The 18508-nt window shown below is 57.3% G+C and overlaps 2 protein-coding genes across 8 annotated transcripts; both read left to right on the top strand.

The window, feature by feature from the left end:
• The first annotated feature begins 536 nt into the window (after nucleotides 1–536).
• Nucleotides 537–7269, top strand: LOC101006874 (serine protease 22). 4 transcript variants are annotated; one of them, XM_009195771.4, is made up of 8 exons: nucleotides 863–1035; nucleotides 1849–1875; nucleotides 2465–2636; nucleotides 2866–3143; nucleotides 4813–4970; nucleotides 6293–6417; nucleotides 6592–6746; nucleotides 6835–6917. In XM_009195771.4, exons 1-7 carry the CDS (start codon nucleotides 954–956, stop codon nucleotides 6719–6721), a joined length of 972 nt encoding a protein of 323 aa, XP_009194035.1. In that variant the 5' UTR covers nucleotides 863–953; the 3' UTR covers nucleotides 6722–6746; nucleotides 6835–6917. The 4 variants fall into 4 exon arrangements, with proteins under 4 accessions (XP_009194036.1, XP_003916447.1, XP_009194035.1 ...); XM_009195772.4 differs by lacking the exon at nucleotides 6592–6746 and having other exon boundaries at nucleotides 537–1035; nucleotides 6835–7269; XM_009195770.4 differs by having other exon boundaries at nucleotides 6592–6941.
• Nucleotides 7270–7440: 171 nt separating this feature from the next.
• Nucleotides 7441–13889, top strand: LOC116273357 (serine protease 30-like). 4 transcript variants are annotated; one of them, XM_031662376.1, is made up of 9 exons: nucleotides 7441–8435; nucleotides 9645–9754; nucleotides 10580–10876; nucleotides 11574–11781; nucleotides 11862–11888; nucleotides 12112–12277; nucleotides 12361–12629; nucleotides 13131–13291; nucleotides 13508–13889. In XM_031662376.1, the coding sequence occupies exons 4-9, from the start codon at nucleotides 11730–11732 to the stop codon at nucleotides 13802–13804; spliced, it is 972 nt and encodes a 323-aa protein (XP_031518236.1). In that variant the 5' UTR covers nucleotides 7441–8435; nucleotides 9645–9754; nucleotides 10580–10876; nucleotides 11574–11729; the 3' UTR covers nucleotides 13805–13889. The 4 variants fall into 4 exon arrangements, with proteins under 4 accessions (XP_031518236.1, XP_031518238.1, XP_031518237.1 ...); XM_031662378.1 differs by lacking the exon at nucleotides 7441–8435 and having other exon boundaries at nucleotides 9586–9754; XM_031662377.1 differs by lacking the exons at nucleotides 7441–8435; nucleotides 9645–9754; nucleotides 10580–10876 and adding an exon at nucleotides 10896–11261.
• The last annotated feature ends 4619 nt before the right edge of the window (nucleotides 13890–18508 follow it).

The raw sequence follows: 18508 nt of genomic DNA, 5'->3' as shown, positions 1-18508 counted from the left end.
GCCCTGCTTGGGTGGGAGTGTCAGAGTGTCCCAAGTGTGGGGCGCTGCAGGGCACTGAGTCAGGGAAGGTCTCACAGGATTCAGCCCCGGCTTGCCATTGCCGCAGCCGCTGGGAGGAGAACCGGGAATCCACTCCCAGGCCAGGACCCGGCCCAGCACAACCCAGTCCAGCAGCTCTTTGAATCCTGGAAGCCCCAGCCCTTCCCGGGGCTCCTCCTCTTTCAACCCCGCTGCTTGGCTGCGCCCTGGTGCCCATGGGCTCCTCCCCTTCCCAGGACTCCAAGTGAGGTGATTCCTCAGGTGTCTGAATGGCAGGGCTGAGGCCCGCCTGCAGAAATGACAGGAGGGCGGCCACCAGGAGGCCACCAAGGTCGCCACTCACCTGATTCACAGCTTTCGGGAAGTGGGTTAACGGGATTCCCGAGCCCCGGGTTGCGCCAGGTCTCTGGACTGAGTCACAGGGGCCCGGGCCCCTGCAGGTGGGTGCCCTTACTGAGCCTCGGGCACCCCCTAGATCCCTAAGGCCTTAGCACCCCCCAACACTCAGTACCCCAGACTTCAACCACTCCAAACCCAGGCCCTCCCCAGCCCGGAACCCCTTCCTTTCAGTGCCCTGGGACCTTTCTCTGCCCCTAGACAGTCAATGTCAGGGACCACTGGGCCGAGCCCCCTCCCCTGCCCTTCCGGAGGCCACATCCTGGACCCACAGCTGGAGCCTGGGGTCTCAACTAAAGCCCCCCCAGGGCCCTGTAGCGGCTGGCTTCCTCCCCGCAGCCCCGCCCCTTGCCCATGACCCACAGCCAGAGTGGCCGCGGGAGCCACCTCGGGACTGGTCTGACGGCATTCCGCCTCCCGGGATAAAACCTGGGGCGACCTGCAGGGAACCTACACACCCTGACCCGCATCGCCCTGGGTCTCTCGAGCCTGCTGCCCGCTCCCCCGCCCCACCAGCCATGGTGGTTTCTGGAGGCCCCGCATCCCTGGGTGGGGGCTGTCTTGGCACCTTCACCTCCCTGCTGCTGCTGGCGTGGACAGGTACGTCTGGAGGCTGCTCCTCCCTCCTCCCTCCCACCTCCTCCCTCCCTCCCTCCCTCTCTCCCTCCCCGCCTTGCCTCTCTCATCTCCTTTCTGCTTCTGCTCTCTGTTTATCTCTGGCTCCTTAACTGCTCTCTGCCTCGGTTTCTTCTACGGCTGTGAGGATTAAACAGAAAACACAGCAAGTACGCAGCGCGCCTACGTCTCTGGTTACTGTCAGCGTCGCCATCGCCTCCTCCTTCTCGCCTCCGTGTGTTATCCCATCTCCTCATCCTCCGCGGCTTGCCTCTGGGGCAGCACCGTTTTGTTTTGTTCCTGCAGCAGGAGGTCAGGGGAGGGCACCAGTGGCAGCAGCATCCACGCCCCAGGGGCTCAGGCCTGTGCCTCCCTCGGAGGAGCCGGTCCTGGTCCTCGGTAGGCAGGCTGGACGGGAAGCTGCGGGAGGGCAGGCTTACAGCTGTGCAGCCAGGGCCTGGCCAGGCCCCAGGAAATGCCCTGCCGGGAAGGGCCCTGGGGTTGAGAGACTTGAGGGGCTCCCTGGGCACTGGAGGGCTAAGGGTTCCTCACCACCAGGTACTCAGGGGGACCCCTCCTCACTTGGCGCTGGGGACCCTCCTTACTGGGCACTGGGGGACCCTCCTCACTGGGCGCTGGGGGACCCTCCTCACTGGGTGCTGGGGACCCTCCTTACTGGGGACTGGGATCCCTTCTTACTGGGCGTTGGGGGCCCTTCCTCACTGGGCATTGAAGGCCCCTCACCACTGGGTCCTGGGGCCCCTCACTGGCCTAACTGTTTCCTTCTCTTGCCCTCAGCCACCCTCAATGCAGCCAGGATACCTGGTGAGTGCAGCTGGCAGCTCTGACAGGAGGGAGAGGGGAGGAGGCCCAAGCGCAGGCAGTATTTATGTGTCCCTCCCCGGGGCACGGGTCAGAAAGGGGCTGGAGTGAAAGGGGGAGAGAGCCCAAGGGGAAGGGAGGCAGGAAGGAGACACCAATGCAAGGAGAAAGGCTTGAGAGGTGCCAGAGCCAGAGGAGAGAGACAGCCAGGAAGGTGAACAGAGTGGAAAGCAGGGTAAGGAAAGGCGGTGGGAGAGACCAGGTGCAGCTGACAGGGAGGGAGTGGGAGGGCCAGGGCCAGGGCCAGGGGAGGACCAGCAGAGAGTGACGATGGAGGGAGGGAAGGGACTGGGAGGTGGGCGGAGCTTGGGGTGTGGGTTGGGTTGGGGTACAGGTGGAGCTTAGTGTGTGGGTAGAGCTTGGGGTGTGGGTGGAGCTTGCAGTGCAGGTAGAACTTGGGATGTGGGTGGAGCTTGGGGGCATGAATGGAGCTTGGGCTGTGGGCAGAGCTTGGGGTGCAGGCCTAGGGATTGGGATTCCGAGGGTGGGTTGTAGGAAGCTGGAGATAACAAAACTTGACCGTCCCCTCCAGTTCCCCCAGCCTGTGGGAAGCCCCAGCAGCTGAACCGGGTTGTGGGCGGCGAGGACAGCACTGACAACGAGTGGCCCTGGGTCGTGAGCATCCAGAAGAATGGGACCCACCACTGCGCCGGCTCCCTGCTCACCAGCCGCTGGGTGATCACTGCTGCCCACTGTTTCAAGGAGTATGTATGGCCAGCCTGGGACACTTGATTCTCCAAGGCCCTAGGCTTTGTGCCCCAGGTCATGGACTCCCTTCACGGGCTCTGCTTCTGGGCCTCTGTTCAATCCTGGTGCCTCTCGATTCTACCTAGAAGCCTCTCCTGCCTTCAGGCACCTTCACACCCCTGCTGTCCCCCCAGGTACCTCCTCCTAGACCCTCCTGGCTGATCCTCCTCTTCCTTTTCCTTCCAGCAACCTGAACAAGCCATCCCTGTTCTCTGTGCTGCTGGGAGCCTGGCAGCTGGGGAATCCTGGCTCTCGGTCCCAGAAGGTGGGTGTTGCCTGGGTGCAGCCCCACCCTATGTATTCCTGGAAGGAGGGTGCCCGTGCGGACATTGCCCTGGTGCGTCTCGAGCACTCCATACAGTTCTCGGAGCGGGTCCTGCCCATCTGCCTACCTGATGCCTCTATCCACCTCCCTCCAAATACGCACTGCTGGATCTCAGGCTGGGGGAGCATCCAAGATGGAGGTGCGGCGTCTTTCTCTCCAAGGTGGTTGGGGGTGGATGGGGACAGAGGATGGCAGATACTTAGGGACACAGACACCATGAGCAACAAAAAGTGGAGGCCAGAGGCACAGCATGACACAGATGGAAGAAAAGATAGGTTGCAATCCAGAAGAAACCTCGGTGGGCAATTTCAGGCCATTTCTCTTTTCTTTTCTTTCTCTTTCTTCTTCTTCCTCCTCTTTCTCGTCTTCCTCCTCTTCCCCCTCCTCGTCTTCATCCTCCTCCCCCTCCTCCCCCTTCTTCCTCTTCCTCTCCCTCTCTGTCTCCTTCTTTTCTTCTTCTTCCTTTTTTTTTTTTGAGATAGGGTCTTACTCTGTCACCCAGGCTGGAGTGCAGTGGTGTGATCATAACTCACTGCAGCCTTTGCCTCCCAGGCTCAAGTGACCCTCTCACCTCTGTCTCCCAGGTAGCTGGGACTACAGGTGTGCGCCACCACACCTGGCTAATTTTTGTATTTTTTGTAGTGACAGGGTTTTTCCATGTTAGACAGTCTGGTCTTGAACTCTTGGGCTCAAGCAGTCCACCAGCCTCAGTCTCCTGAAGTGCTGGGATTACAGGTGTGAGCCACTGTGACCGCCCTCATTTCTACTTCAAAAGTATCTTTAGCTATGTTTTGAGGCAACAGCCAGACCCGTGAAGCTATTCAATTCATCGATATAGGAATGGCTGAAAGGAGGTGTGTGTGGGACTAAGCTGAATACAGGGTGAATGTAAAAAGAGGTCTGATTCCAGAGTGGGAACAGGCACCCCCTGGTGGCAGCATGCCATAATTGTGGGCAAAATTCTCAGGAGAAAATGCAGCCTCCTTAATTGTAAAATACAATTTTCAAACCACCTCTGGAGGTTTGGAAAACATCATCTTGAAACTCAAACTAGATTACATAAAGCAAGAAGCAGGGAAGCAGCAAGAGAAAGGTAGATGACAGATCGACAGGCAGGTGGATGATAGAGACTGGGCCAAGGAAAAGAAACATACAGGCAGAAATGAGGATACAATGAAGACCTGGAAGAGAGAGTTTGAGAGAGAGAGATAGAGACTAAGTAAGAACAAAGTGTAAGACAGATGAAAATTTAACCAGATTCCAGAATAATTAAGAGAAATGACACTAGCTCAGGTGTATGGGGATCCCACTGACTCTGAGGTTTCAGCCTCCCCATAATCTCTGTAGGGGCTTCTTCAAGAGCTAGAATTGCAGACTTTCAGTCCACAATCTGCAGACCACAGTCTGTAGACCAGCTCCAGGCAAGGTGTGGGGATCCCTCAGGTCCTGGTAATTTTCAGCATTGAGAAGACATTTATTGAACACTTCCTCTATAGCAGTCCCAGTGCTGGATGAAGTAATGCAGTGTCTGAGACAGGAAAGGCTCTAACCATCTGTGGATATCAGAAAATTTATTAAAGAGGCAGGCAGGGTCTTAGGTTTCACATTCATGTTCTGATTCAGCAGGGCCAGAGGTGAAGACCTGGAATTTCGATTTTCTGAAGGCATCTTGGGAGAGCCTGATAGAGCTAATATGTTAGCCTTTGAGCACCGCTGCTGAGAGGAATGGTGGTCAGGGAGGATAGTCCTTTGAGGAGGCAACGAGGAGGGAAGACCCCCAAGCCTGATTCTGTCCTCCTTCCTCTCAGTGCCCTTGCCCCACCCTCAGACCCTGCAGAAGCTGAAAGTTCCTATCATCGACTCGGAAGTCTGCAGCCGCCTGTACTGGCGGGGAGCAGGACACGAAGCCATCACTGAGGACATGCTGTGTGCTGGCTACTTGGAGGGGGAGCGGGATGCTTGTTTGGTGAGCCTCCCCCCAAGCCCCCCACCCCTGGCCAGGAGGGCCTCGAGAAGGAGCCAGCATCACCCCTGTCCCCACTGGGCATCACCACCTCTCCCTGGCCTCCTCCCCAGAACTGGCTGTGCCTGACAGCCCCCGGTCCCCATAGAACTAGCCTCAGCCTGGCTCAGCCACTCACTTATTTGTTCAGACATTAAACTGGGCATCCAGCTGCACCACCTCGCCCTCCTGGAGCTTGCATTCCCTTCAGGGGGTTTCCCACGCCTCAGTACCCAGAGCCAGCTCTAGCTCTGGGACTGTCTGGAAGACAGTCAGATAGTGCAGCAGCAGCACCTGGGCCTGGATGTCTTAAGGCCTGGCCGTCTTAAGGCCTGGCTGCAGCTCCTACTCTGTCGCCAGGCACTTCTCTTGGGTGGCACTCAGGTCCTGTCTCCCCCAGGAAGGAGAAATGGGCTCCCGGGGCTCATCTGCTCCCTGACAGGGCACGTGCCCTGGATTCTGCCACCCCCTGTGCCACGGGGGTTCCTAACCTCGCCTCCTCTCTTCAGGGCGACTCCGGGGGCCCCCTCATGTGCCAGGTGGACGGCGCCTGGCTGCTGGCCGGCATCATCAGCTGGGGCGAGGGCTGTGCCGAGCGCAACAGGCCCGGGGTCTACATCAGCCTCTCTGCGCACCGCTCCTGGGTGGAGAAGATCGTGCAAGGGGTGCAGCTCCGTGGGCGCGCTCAGGGGAGTGGGGCCCTCAGGGCACCGAGCCCCGGCTCTGGGGCGGCCGCGCGCTCCTAGGGCGCAGCGGGTCGCGGGGCTCGGATCTGAAAGACGGCCAAACCCAGATCTGGATCTGGATCTGCGACGGCCTCGGGCGGATTCCCCCGCTGTAAATAGGTCCAACTACCTCTGGGGACCCGGATGGCTGCTGCGGAAAGGAGACCCCTCCCCGCCCCGCCCCGCCCCGCCCGACGGCCTCAGGCCCCGCCTCGAAGGCCTCAGGCCCCGCCCCACGACTTCCGGTCCCGCCCCGGGCCCCATTGCTTTTGTGTTTATAAAAGTTAATGATATTTATAGCTATTTGTAACCCTGCCCACATATCTTATTTATTCCAACAATTTCAATAAATTATTTATTCTGCAATGTCTGTTTTTCCCATGCCTGGGGACACTGGAAAGCAAGGGTCCAGAGGGGGTTAAGGTAGGGGTTGGATGTTGGCCTGGCCAGAGACTGTGCCATCCTGTCCACCTGGGTCCCTGCTTCCACCTAGGTTTCAGCCTCCTGACCCCTGACCTTTGCAGCCTGGGCCACCCTCCCTTTTATCCCTCTCCCAACCAGGGCAGGGCAGCCGATGGAGAGGGGCCAGAGTCTAGAGGCCTGGGAGACCCAGCTCTGCCGCTTCAGGAAGGTGAAGAGAGGGATTGGGAACACCCAAACTGTGCGTTGGATTCCAAAACAGGCTGGTGAGGAGAAACCCAGCCCCATGGGAGTGGGGTGCTACCTCTCCACCCCCGGCCAAGTCCCCCCTTCTGCTTTCCCCACCAGAGGCCTCAGGGGCCTCAGGATGGCAGAGCTGAGGGTGGTGGTGGATGGAGGCGCCCAGGTGAGCCCCATCAGAGCCCCGTCTCCGTAGGCAGGCTGCTGGGTCCTCATCCCCAGGAGCCGATTCGTCGAGCAACTCACTGCGAAGCTCTAAACTCCCCACTTTGGAAGAAGCAGCGGACAGTGGCAGGGCAGGCCTCTGGCTCTGTGGGCATCAGGAATTGAGTCACCCCACCTGTCCCCATGGGAGGTGGGAATTTGGTCCCAGGCCAAGAGGAGGGGTCTGTCTGGCTTCCTGCCTGCTTAGGGATGCAGATTAATACTCTGTTTCCCCACAGCCACTCATCTGCAACCCGCTCTGGCCTCCTGGACCCAGGGTCCTCATCCCAGCCTGCCTGGGTTCAGGCCTTCCCCAGCATTCCTGTAACAAGTGGGTATGTGGTTAGAGGGCTGTGCTGCTGGCTTTGGTGAGTATGTGATCCTCTTAGTAGCCAATACAGAAGAGATTCACCCAAAGCGAAGTCAGGAAAACCACCAGGTCAAATTGTGCTGAAGAATGAGACACTATGACACCACCATGAAATGTCTCCATCCAGAAATGATCAAGGACATGGCCAAGTTTGGAGAAGGCAACACAGTTTTAGTTTTTTGTTCTGTTTTGTTCGGAGTCCTTTGTTGGAAGTGCAGTTCTAAAATATTTGTTCATACTGTCTTGATTGCCTTATTTATTTATTTTTTTCGAGGCAGGGCTTGCTTTGTTGCCCAGGCTGGAGTGCAGTGGTGTTACTCTGGCTTACTGCAGCCTCTACCTCCCAGGCTCAAGTGATCCTCCCACCTCAGCCTCCCAAGTAGCTGGACTGCAGGCGTGAGCCACCATGCCAGGCTAATTTTTAAATTTTTTATAGAGACAGGGTTTCTCCATGTTGCCCAGGCTGGTCTCCAACTCCTGGCCTCAAGCAAACCACCCGCCTTGGCCTCCCAAAGTGCTAGGCTTACAGATGTGAGTCACTGGCCCAGCCTGATTACCTTCATATGATTATCAGATCATAGTAAATGCTATGGGGTTGTTTTTATTAAAACAACCAACCAACCAACCAACCAGAACTGCCCTGCTGTTTGTTAGAGTGACCGGCCCAGGGAGTGCTGGGGTGACTCAGGTGTCCCAGGTAGCAGAGCCAACCCCCACGGCCCCTCCCTTTGTGACCTGGTCCCCTCTTGATGTCACCCTATGCTCTGGGTTCCCTTACCTCCTCTGTGGGCTTTAGCCCCTCCCCTTTCCAGTCCTCATTTGCTGGCCTCTCTCCCTCACTCAACTTCTGTCCCTGCTCCTGGACTGCCCCCTTCTGTCTCTGAGTGCCCCCTTCCTCATTTCTCCACTTCCTTCCCCTGCTCCTGTCCTGGAGTCTCTCCCTTCACTGTCTCCTTCGACCCCGCCAGCTCTGCCCCCCTTCTCTGTGCCCCCAGACCAGCCCTCTCCTGCCCCTCGTCTTCCTCTTTTTCCTCTCCTCTCCTCTCCCTGCTCCTGTCCTGTTTCTCCTCCTTGTCAGCTCTCGCTCTCTGACCCTCAGTTTCATGGGTGCATGTCCCTTTACCCCATCCCTCCACAGGCCCTGGTGCACGTGCATCTACTCTGCATCTACTCCCTCTAATAGGGTCCTGACAGAAGCCCCTGACAGAATGTAGCGCCTAGAGTGGGGGCAGAGAAGCCGCCCCATAAGCGGCAGGATTCACCAGGGAGGGTGGAGATTTCTCTGAGTTGGGAGGTCGCCTCCAGGCAGCCTTGAGTTTAAGGGAGCCTCTCATGCCTTCCTTAGTGGCTCCATGGGATCCCAGGGCCCTGAGGGACAGGCTGGGGGTGGAGTGGGAAGTCAGCTCTGGCTCTGAAGTGCAACAGGACTTCCAACGATGTCCTCTCCAAACCACGGTGGGGTTCCAGGAGGTGGGTACAGAGTCTCTCCAGCCGCTGTCGGGCTCAGGCAGCACGTGCAGCTCCCTTTCCTTGGGGACCCTTCCCTTGGGGGTCCTGCCAGCTCACGGTGTGTGCACCCTACTCAGAGTCGGGCCAGCCCATGTCCCCAAACTTTGCTGGACATGCTGAGTCTATGGCTCACAAAACAGCCCCCTTCTCCCCTGTTGGAGCCTGGCCCAGGAACAAGTCCCACATGTGAACCATGCTGGGTGGGAGGACCTCGCTACCTCCACCCCACCAGCATCACCTGTCTCTAGGGGCTGCAGAAACCCGTAGGCCTGGCTGTCTCCTCAAGAGGGAATCCCACATGTTCCAGTTGTACTGGGCCCCCGTGGCCGGCTATACGCCCATCCTAGACTCCTGGGCAGATGTCTCTGGCTCCTTTTTCACCTCTCCGATAGAACAGCCTTTTGCAGAGCTCTCTCTACCTCCCTAAGAGCACCGATGGGGACCATCTGACCTCTGCGACAAATGTCATTACAGCAGGAACTGCCTTAGCTGCAGGCTGTGAAGTCTGGCTACTCCTTCCTCAAATCATGAGCTCTTGAGGGAACTTTCTCCTATGTCTGGGACCTCCTAACTCTTCTCCACTTTGCATCTGAAGCAAGCATTTAAAAGCACATGCTTAAATACCTGACTTCCCTCCGTGGCAGGCTCCTTTGGTTGGCTAAGCCAACCCCTATTTCAACTCTTCTGTTTGCTTCTTCCACCTGGAAGAGCTAAATGTTCATTGTCTCCTGCATGGTCACATGTGCCTGTGGGACTAAGTGTTGGCCAATGAGATGGGTGGCTTCTTAGGAAGATTGTTTTTCCCTGATAAAAGGCACATATTCGGCCGGGCGCGGTGGCTCAAGCCTGTAATCCCAGCACTTTGGGAGGCCGAGACGGGCGGATCACGAGGTCAGGAGATCGAGACCATCCTGGCTAACAGGGTGAAACCCCGTCTCTATTAAGAAATACAAAAAACTAGCCGGGCGTGGTGGCGGGCGCCTGTAGTCCCAGCTACTCGGGAGGCTGAGGCCGGAGAATGGCGTGAACCCGGGAGGCGGAGCTTGCAGTGAGCTGAGATCCAGCCACTGCACTCCAGCCTGGGCGACAGAGCGAGACTCCATCTCAAAAAAAAAAAAAAGGCACATATTCAGCTGGCGTCATCCTTTCTCTCCTTCCTCTTTCTTCTAGTACTGAACGCACATGCAATGCCCAGATTTCAGCAGTCATTTATGACCATAAAGCTACAACCTGACATGCTAATGACAGTGAACCACGATTCAACAGCTATGGGTGTGATGGTGAGGTCAAGATGCTGCCCTAGCTCTACACAGCCTGCCTCCTTCCAGGCTTCTTGTTTTGTTTGTTTGTGCCAGTACCAGCAGGGATGTTGCCCTGATGCAGCTGGACTTCCCCTTGCAGGCCTCTGATTTTTCCAGAAAAATCTATCAGGGGGTACACTCCAGTTAACTGTCTCCTGGTGATGGAAGCAGCTGTTGAGGATTATTCCCTAGACCAATTAATCCATTAGATTGCAACATGGTGATATTCCTGGTCCAGTAGTAGGAATTCCTCCATAAAGAGAAACTTTTCATCATCTATTTATTTTTGTTGCCCCTTTCATTCTATTTTTAAAACTTTTTATGTTTTGGCACCTATTTATCCTCAAAATAATGAACTGTTTCCTTAGCATACTCCAAAAATGATAAAGGAGGTATTTTTTATAATATTATGAACTCACGGTTTTTTTTCAGGAGTCTCGTTCTGCTGCCCAGGCTGGAGTGTAGGCTCACTGCAGCCTCTGTCTCTGGGTTAAAGCGATTCTCCTGCCTCAGCCTCCTGAGTAGCTGGGATCACAGGTGCCAACACCACGCCCAGCTAATCTCTGTATTTTTAGTAGAGATGGGGTTTCACCATGTTGGCCAGGCTGGTCTCGAACTCCTGACCTCAGGTGATCTGCCCACATCGGCCTCCCACAGTGCTGGGATCACAGGCGTGAGCCACCGCACCTGGCCTTATTTTACGTATTTAAATCAGTCCAAGTTATTGCCCACAGTGATGCTCCCATCGTCGGCCAGTGGGAACATCTTCTGGTTGGCTTCTGAGAGGGACCACTCACTTTCCAGACCCTCCAGGACCTGAGGCCAGGCTGAGATGATGCTCACAGGACTCGCATACTGACCGGAACCCCGCCTGATCGCACGGGAAGTCCACCGGAAACCCTCTTGGAGCCCACTGGAAACCCTCGTGGAGCCCACCAAAAGTTTAGCGAAACACCCTCAACTTCCGTAAGAGCGCAGGAAGTTTGACGGAAAACCGCCGGAAACGGACAGAAAGGAGTCCCTGACACCCTGTAACCTCCTGTGGCGCCCCCTGTTGGCAGAGTCGTAGCGAGGCCGAAATGAGGTCCGCGACGTGGCTGAGTGAGCATCCCGGCTGCCTGTGGATGGGTGGGTGTGGGGCTGAGAGGCGACGACAGTGGGGAGCTTCTTCAGCGATCCTGGGCTTCTCGGGTCAGGCCGACTTCAGTGCGGGCTGGAGGCCATGCACAATACCAAGCGCATGGCGTGGTCCTCAGCTGCCTCGGGACTGGCTTCGCCTCTGCTCCTGGCCCTGGGATGGGGGCCAAAGGTTTTGGGTAGTGGCAACAGCAGGAGGAAGTAGTACCTGGAAAACGTGTCTCCTGATTCGACCCTTCCTGTCTGGAGGGCGGGGCTGTGGTTTGTTCCCATAGCAACGAACAGGGCTCCCCTGGGCACCAGCCCCTTAGATACGGTGTGCCCCGGGAGGGCGCTGCAGGAGCTACAGGTCCCTCTGGTGGGACGGGAGGCGGGAGGTGGGCTGGGGCAGCCCGACTGGCCTGCGTGGATACACTACACTTCCTGGTGGGGGACAGGGTGAAGAGGGTTGGTCCCCACCTCTGCCTTGAGCAGAGCTTCCAGTAGGTGAAGCAGTGGGGGTCTCCTGCCTGCCGGAAGGATGGGTGGGGCTTCCACATCTCAGCCCAGTAGGGTGGACTGACCGGTCCTCTGACCTCTGGCTCCTTGGAGGGACTGGCCTGAAGTGGGCCCTGGCATCCCCAGCCTCCTCTAAACCACCTCCCTGGAACATGTGGGACAGGAACCCAAGCGGCATCTGAGGAGGGCAGGTTCTGCCAGGCACAGAGGGCTCCAGCGTGATTGCCACTGGTTAATGACCTGCCACCCCTGCCCCCCTAACCTCTGGTGCCGTCCAAGGACTCTGACCCCAGTGCAGTGTCTGTAGGGAAGAGGAGCCATGGGGCTTCGGGCAGGTCCCATCCTGCTGCTGCTGCTGTGGCTGCTGCCAGGTGAGGGGTGCGCCTCTGTCTTCTCCTCCCTCCCACCCCCTGCCAGCCTGTGTGCTCCCCTTTGCTCTCTTGCTTTCCAGGGGCCCATGGGGATGTGCTGCCTTCAGGTACCGTAGACATCTCATCCCTGCACTCAGCCAGCCCCTACTCCTGGCCAGGGAGGACTGGCCCCAGGGGACATGCAGAGGCCCTTGGCCCCGGGAGCCTCATCCCTGGACATCAAGGGCTGAGGGATGTCAGAAGGTGTTAGGGTAAAGAGTGAGACCGGTAGGGAGGGGCTTTCTGAGAGAGAAGAAAGCTGAGGTCTCCCACCTGCCCATCCCTCTGCAGAATGCGGCCACTCCAAGGAGGCCGGGAGGATTGTGGGAGGCCAAGACACCCAGGAAGAACGCTGGCCGTGGCAGGTTGGCCTGTGGTTGGCCTCAGTGGGGCACATATGTGGGGGCTCCCTCATCCACCCACGCTGGGTGCTCACGGCCGCCCACTGCTTCCTGAGGTGAGTGGCGCTGAGTGGGGGTGCTCCTCGCCCCTCCCCTCAGTGGCTGCCTGCAGCGGGCCATGTTTCCGTTCCCCTCTCAGGTCTGAGGATCCCAGGCTCTACCGTGTTAAAGTCGGAGGGCTGACACCCTCCCTTTCAGAGCCCCACTCGACCTTGGTGACTGTGAAGAGGCTCCTGGTCCACTCCTCATATCGTGGGGCCACCACCAGCGGGGACATTGCCCTGATGGAGCTGGAATTCCCCTTGCAGGCCTCCCAGTTCAGCCCCGTCTGCCTCCCAGGACCCCAGACCCCCCTCGCCATTGGGTCCCTGTGCTGGGTAACAGGCTGGGGGTCCACCCAGGAGAGAGGTAAGAGGAATATGCATTCACCAGCTCCCACTCCTAGCCAGGGAGGACCAGCCCAGGGACCACGCGGAGCCAGCCTGAGTGGTCTCCACAGATCTTGGTCCGCATGTTTATCTTCTCTCCCCTCCCACCCCACCCTGAAGCTGGGAACACTTGGGGCCAGGAACCATACTGTCCAGACTGTGGGACTCCTCTTGGCCAAGGTGACCACCATATTAGATTTTGGGGATCTTGAGCCAATGTCCAGGATTGTGCCCATGGTGGGATGAATAAGCCAAGGCTAAGAGGTCATGAGATTAGCCAGGGTCATGGGAGAGGATCTGGGCTTGAGCACTGCTCCCTGACCCCACTGTCTCCTGGTTTAGAAGTTGGGACGGGCAGGGTGGGTGGGCAGAGAAGAGATAGGAGGTGCAGCCTGCCACCATCCCAGGTGAGAGGGAAGAGGCTCACCTGATGGGGACGAGGCTCGAGGTGGGCTCAGGCTGGCCCCCGCATCACATCCAGCCCTGGCGAGTGTCCTTCAGGAGGTGGCTGTGCCCCTCCTGGACTCGAACGCGTGTGAGCTGATGTACCACCTAGGAGAGCCCAGCCTGGCCGGCCAGCGCCTCATCCAGGATGACATGATCTGCGCTGGCTCTGTCCAGGGCAAGAAAGACTCCTGCCAGGTGACTGCAGCTCCTGGTCACCCCATGCAGAAGTGTGGGCTCTTTAGGCTCACCCTGTCCTGGGCTCTGTCCCCATGTTCCCCCCCTCAGGGTCTCCAGAGGGTCCAGAGTCCTTGCCTGGCTCCTTGGCCTCAGCAGCAGATTCTTGAAGGCACTTGGGGCCCAGGTGTCTCCCTCAATGCAGACCTCATGGGGCCCTCCCTCTCTCTCCCCCAGGGTGACTCCGGGGGGCCGCTGGTCTGCCCCATCAATGATACGTGGGTCCAGGCTGGCATTGTGAGCTGGGGATTCGGCTGTGCCCGGCCTTTCCGGCCTGGTGTCTACACCCAGGTGCTAAGCTACACAGACTGGATTCAGAGAACCCTGGCTGAACCTCGCTCAGGCATGTCCGGGGCCCGCCCAGGTGCCCCTGGGTTCCTCTCAGGCATCTCTGGGTCCCATCCAGGCACCTCCAGGTCCCACCCAGTGCTGCTGCTTGAGCTGTTGACCGTACGCTTGCTTGGGTCCCTGTAAACCCTGAGTCATGGAGTCCAGGGTCCCCCTTCTGGTAGGATTGATGGAATCTAATAATAAAAACTGTAGGTTTTTTTAATGTGTATTTTATGTCTTTGCTTTTCTAGTAATTCATTTTTATTCTTTACAAAAACATCTGGCTGTGGTAGGTTGGGAGAGCATGGTGCCTGCCCCGGGCAGTGTCTGCGGAACATCTTCATCAATAGGGTCACGGTGTCCAGACTTGCTCAGGACGGTCTTGGGCAATGCCTATCCTGTGTTGTTAGATAAGATCCCTGTCCCTCTCAAAAGTGTCCCAAAAGTGGGAGGAAGAGTTATATAGTCACCGTGACTCAGCCAGTGCAAGAGCTGGAGCTCCTTGAAGCCCACGGATTTTCAGTCTCAGGCATTCTTGTGTAGTTGCCATGGCCACCAACTGTCCAATAATAGGCCTTGTTCTCCCAGCTCCGGCCCACGGAGTGTCCATGCCCTCCCCCACCACCCTGCCCTCTGCTGACTGCAGCCAGTGGGGGCCCTGGGGGCTGTTTCAGGCGTGAACAGGGGCTTTGAGGCCATTGCCAGTGTGGTGGGCAGCGCCCTCTGCCTGTGTCTTGGAAGCATGGGCAAAGCAGTGCCTGGCAGAGCCAGTTCCACACTTGCAGGGAGGGGTCCATTTGGAAGCTCGCAGCCTGTGTCAGTTTAAGAAACTCTCCCGTCTCTGTGAGACAAGGTGGCTGGGCTTTCACTCCAGTTTGGCACCAGGTCTGGGGGAAGGACCCTCTGCTTGGGTAGGGCACAGTCGGGCCAGCCTTTGTCCCATCGCCACTCCCCTGCCCTGGAGGTGGCTGTTGGGAGCACCCCATGGAGGAGAGGGGCTTTGAGGTCACAGGTGAGTGGGCAGTGGAGCTGTCACCCCAACGCCTCAGCCCTCCCAGGGAGCACCCTCAGCTGGGTGACCTCTTAGAAAAATGAGGTTGTTCTACTGCACTAGAAGACTGGATGCTCTAGAATCATCTCTCCTTTTGCTGTGGGCCCGCCTTCATAAGGTCCTGTTCTCCCCCAATGGCCTCGCCTCCTTCCAACCCCTCTGCCTTCATCCCGGGATGGACGGCGTCCTGGAGGGACTCATTGGATCCGCCAGGAGCTCAGCCTCCTGGGTGGAAGTTTCTGGCCTCTCAGCTTCTCTGTTTTGTCTCCCAACTTTCTCTTGCTCATCGCTTTCATGCATCAGTTTGCTAATGGATTCTCCGGCTCTTCACTCATAAATAACTCCTTCCAGAAATCTAGTGAGGAGGGAAAGTGACAGATTAAAACAAAGTCCTCACTTCTGGATTTCTGCTTAAATGTTAGAGTCGGCAGTCCCTCCTCACACAGGCCCGAAGCACCAAGGATGTCTCAGAAACGCTAAGCCTCCCTCCTTACATATCAGCCCCTTCAGTTTCTCTCTCCTTTTTTCTTTTGTGACAGGATCTTGCTCTACTGCCCAGGCTAGAGTGCAGTGGCTCGGTCTCAGCTCATTGCAGCCTCGACCTCCTGGGCTTAAGCGATCCTCCCACCTCAGCCTGCCTGGGCATACACGTGCACACCACCACACTTGGCTAATTTTTGTATTTTTAGTAGAGATGGGGTTTCACCATGTTGCCCAGACTGGTCTTGAACTCCTGACCTCAAGTGATCCACCCGCCCCAGCCTCCCAAAGAGCTGGGATGACAGGCGTGAGCCACCATGCCCAGCCCACCCCTCCAGTCTCTTCCCCAGATGACCATGACCAGGGCTGCTATGCCCTCAGCCCTGTGCCAGGATCCACTCCCATCTAGGAGGCCCCTGTCCAGGCTGTGTGCCTGTCTGTGTGTGGATGTGTCTGTGTGTGTGGGTGTGCATTTATGTGTGCCTATGTGTGGATGGGTGTTTGTGTGTTTTATAACTATGTGTATGTGTGTATAATGTGTGGAAATAGGTGGCCCAGGAAACTTGTGGTATGTGGTGGAAGGGAATGGAAGGGGGAAGGTGGGCAAAGGTGGGGTCCCCTGTGCGGGGGTGAGGTAGACGGCGGCATGCGGAATCGGATGATTCAGGCAGGAGGCATCCCCAGGTGGACGGGCGTGACCAGGTGTGTGTCGGTGGGCGTTTTGTGGTGGTCCTGCGTGGGTGGGCACTTTGTGCGTGATCCGTGCGGCCTATCCAGGTGCATGTGACATTCAGGTAAGGTCCATGAGTGGGCGTGCATTCAGGTACGCGTGTCCGCGTATCTGGTGTGGCCCGGTGGCGTTTTGTGTGTCCCTGTGGCGGGTTACCTTTGCGTGGCGGACATCCAGGTGCCTATCCGCGTATTGCACATCTGCGGTCCATGATGGGCGTACTGCGTGCGTGTCCGCGGCATCTGAGCGGTGTGGGCATCTTTGTGCTGTCTGAACGGCGGCATTCAGGCAGGTTCGAGGTCCCCAGGTATCCCCGAAGACCCATTCCTGGCGGACAGCACGCACGCCTCGACCCCCACCGCCAGGGAAGCCTGCTGGAGCCTTTTTCTCTCCAAGGTGTCTGGATGACCTGCCAACGGTGTGAGTTAGAAGGAAGGGGCCTCAGCCAACAGCAAAAAGCCACAGGAGGATTTTTCCCACTCTGACTTGGGCTGTGGTGCACACACAGCCCTCGTTCTCTTCTCTTGGCCCCTGACACAGGTGCTGTTTGTGGAGGACTTAGGAGACTGGTGTTTGCTTGTGAAGCCCTTCCTGCCCGGGCTTGCTGGAGACACAGAGGGTTCTCCTGGTGCCTGGGCCGGTAGCTGGGTGCAGGTCTGAGAGGGTGGTAGGTGCAGACGTGAGTCCAGGTGGCATCCTGCTGCGCTCCACTTCCTCCAGCAGCTCCTCTTTTTTTTTGAGACAGAGTCTCGCCTCAGTCGCCTAGGCTGGGAGTGTAGGCCGGATCTCAGCTCACTGCAGCCTCACTTCCCGGGTTTAGGCCAATCTCCTGGCCTCAGCCTCCCAAGCAGCTGGGACTACAGGCTCACCACCTCAAGACTTACTCTGTTTTGTATTTTTAGTAGAGACGGGTTTCACTGCATAGCTGTGATGGTCTCTGATCTCCCCGACCTCGATCCGCCCGGCTCGGCCTCCCAAAGTGTTGGGATTACAGGCTTGAGCCACCCCGACTTTTTTTTTTTTTTTTTTTTGAGACAGAGTTTGGTTCTGTTGCCCAGGCTGGAGTGCAGGGCGTTGATCTTAATTCACTGCAAGCTCTGCCTCCCAGGTTCACACTCCATTCTCCTGCCTCAGCCTCCCGGAGTAGCTGGGATTACGGGCACCTGCCAACAAGGCTGGGCTAATTTTTTTGTATCTTTTAGTAGAAACGGGTTTCACTATGGTCTCAATCTCCTGACCTCATGATCCGCCCGCGCCAGTCTCCTAAAGTGCCGGGATTACAGGCGTGAGCCACCGCGCCCGGCCCTTCGAGCAGCTCCTCTTAGGCCCCGGCTGCCTGGCCCACTCTGACTGCACGGCAGCCAGCACCAAATGTCTCTCAGTAGGACCCCCAGCTTGCTGGTCGGCGTGTCTGTGGGCCCAGTGGACTGCAGGAGGCCTTGGGACTAGTGACGCTGTTTAGAGACAGGTCAGGGCGGGAGCTGCACAGTTCAGTGTTGTGTAGGAGGAAACAATTCAAATGCCCCTGCAGGGCTGAGCTGGTGTGGGGATGAGGAAATGGCCACAATGGACTCAGGTGTTCTGGAAGGCTGACAGGCTGACTTCTGTCCCAAGGCCAGAGCCGCCCAGGATTGGGGAATGTTTGGCCAAGGGTGAGAAGCAGGAGCAGAGGCAGGGACCCAGCACAGGATGAGCAGTTCCTTCCTCACCCTGGAGCCCAGGATGCAGGCCTGGCACGCACCTTGTCTCTGAACTTGTAGTGAGTCGATGAAAAGGAATTTTCAGGATCACAGCAGGCTCTGCCAGTGGTACTGTGGGCGTGTGGACCTCGGAGTTCCAGGACAAGAAAATCACATGTTGTGTGGCGGCTGAAGTATTTGGGCACTTGGGGACCCTCAGGAAAGAACCTCCCCACACAATGGTGGGACTGGGCCAACACCTGAGCAGGAAGTGGTAGGAGGACTGTGGGATTGGGGTTTAAATTCCATGACTCACTCACTCAGCCTGGGCTTCCTTGTCTGTAAAAATGTGAGATTAACACCCATCCCAAGGATGTTTGTGATGATTAAATGAAGCAATACTTGTGTAAGCACTTGCCATTGCGCCTGGTCCAAAATCGGATCATGATGAATGCTAGTGTCTTGTCTTTCCTTTCCTTTTCTTTTTTTCTTTTCTTTTTTTTTTTCTTTTCCTTTCTTTTTCTTTTTTCTTTTTCTGAGACAAGGTTTCACTTCTGTTTCTTAGGCTGGAGTGCAATGGTGTGATCTTGGTTCACTGCAAGCTCTGCCTCCCAGGTTCACACCATTCTCCTGCCTCAGCCTCCTGAGTAGCTGGGATTACGGGCACCTGCCACCGCGCTGGGCTAATTTTTTGTATCTTTAGTAGAAACGGGGTTTCACTATGGTCTCAATCTCCTGACCTCATGATCCGCCCGCGCCAGTCTCCTAAAGTGCCGGGATTACAGGCGTGAGCCACCGCGCCCGGCCCTTCGAGCAGCTCCTCTTAGGCCCCGGCTGCCTGGCCCACTCTGACTGCACGGCAGCCAGCACCAAATGTCTCTCAGTAGGACCCCCAGCTTGCTGGTCGG

Source organism: Papio anubis, unplaced genomic scaffold (genome assembly GCF_008728515.1).
Source record: "Papio anubis isolate 15944 unplaced genomic scaffold, Panubis1.0 scaffold592, whole genome shotgun sequence".
Taxonomy (NCBI): domain Eukaryota; kingdom Metazoa; phylum Chordata; class Mammalia; order Primates; family Cercopithecidae; genus Papio; species Papio anubis.
Note: the sequence above shows the minus strand (reverse complement) of the source record. Positions and strands in the feature narration are given on the sequence as shown.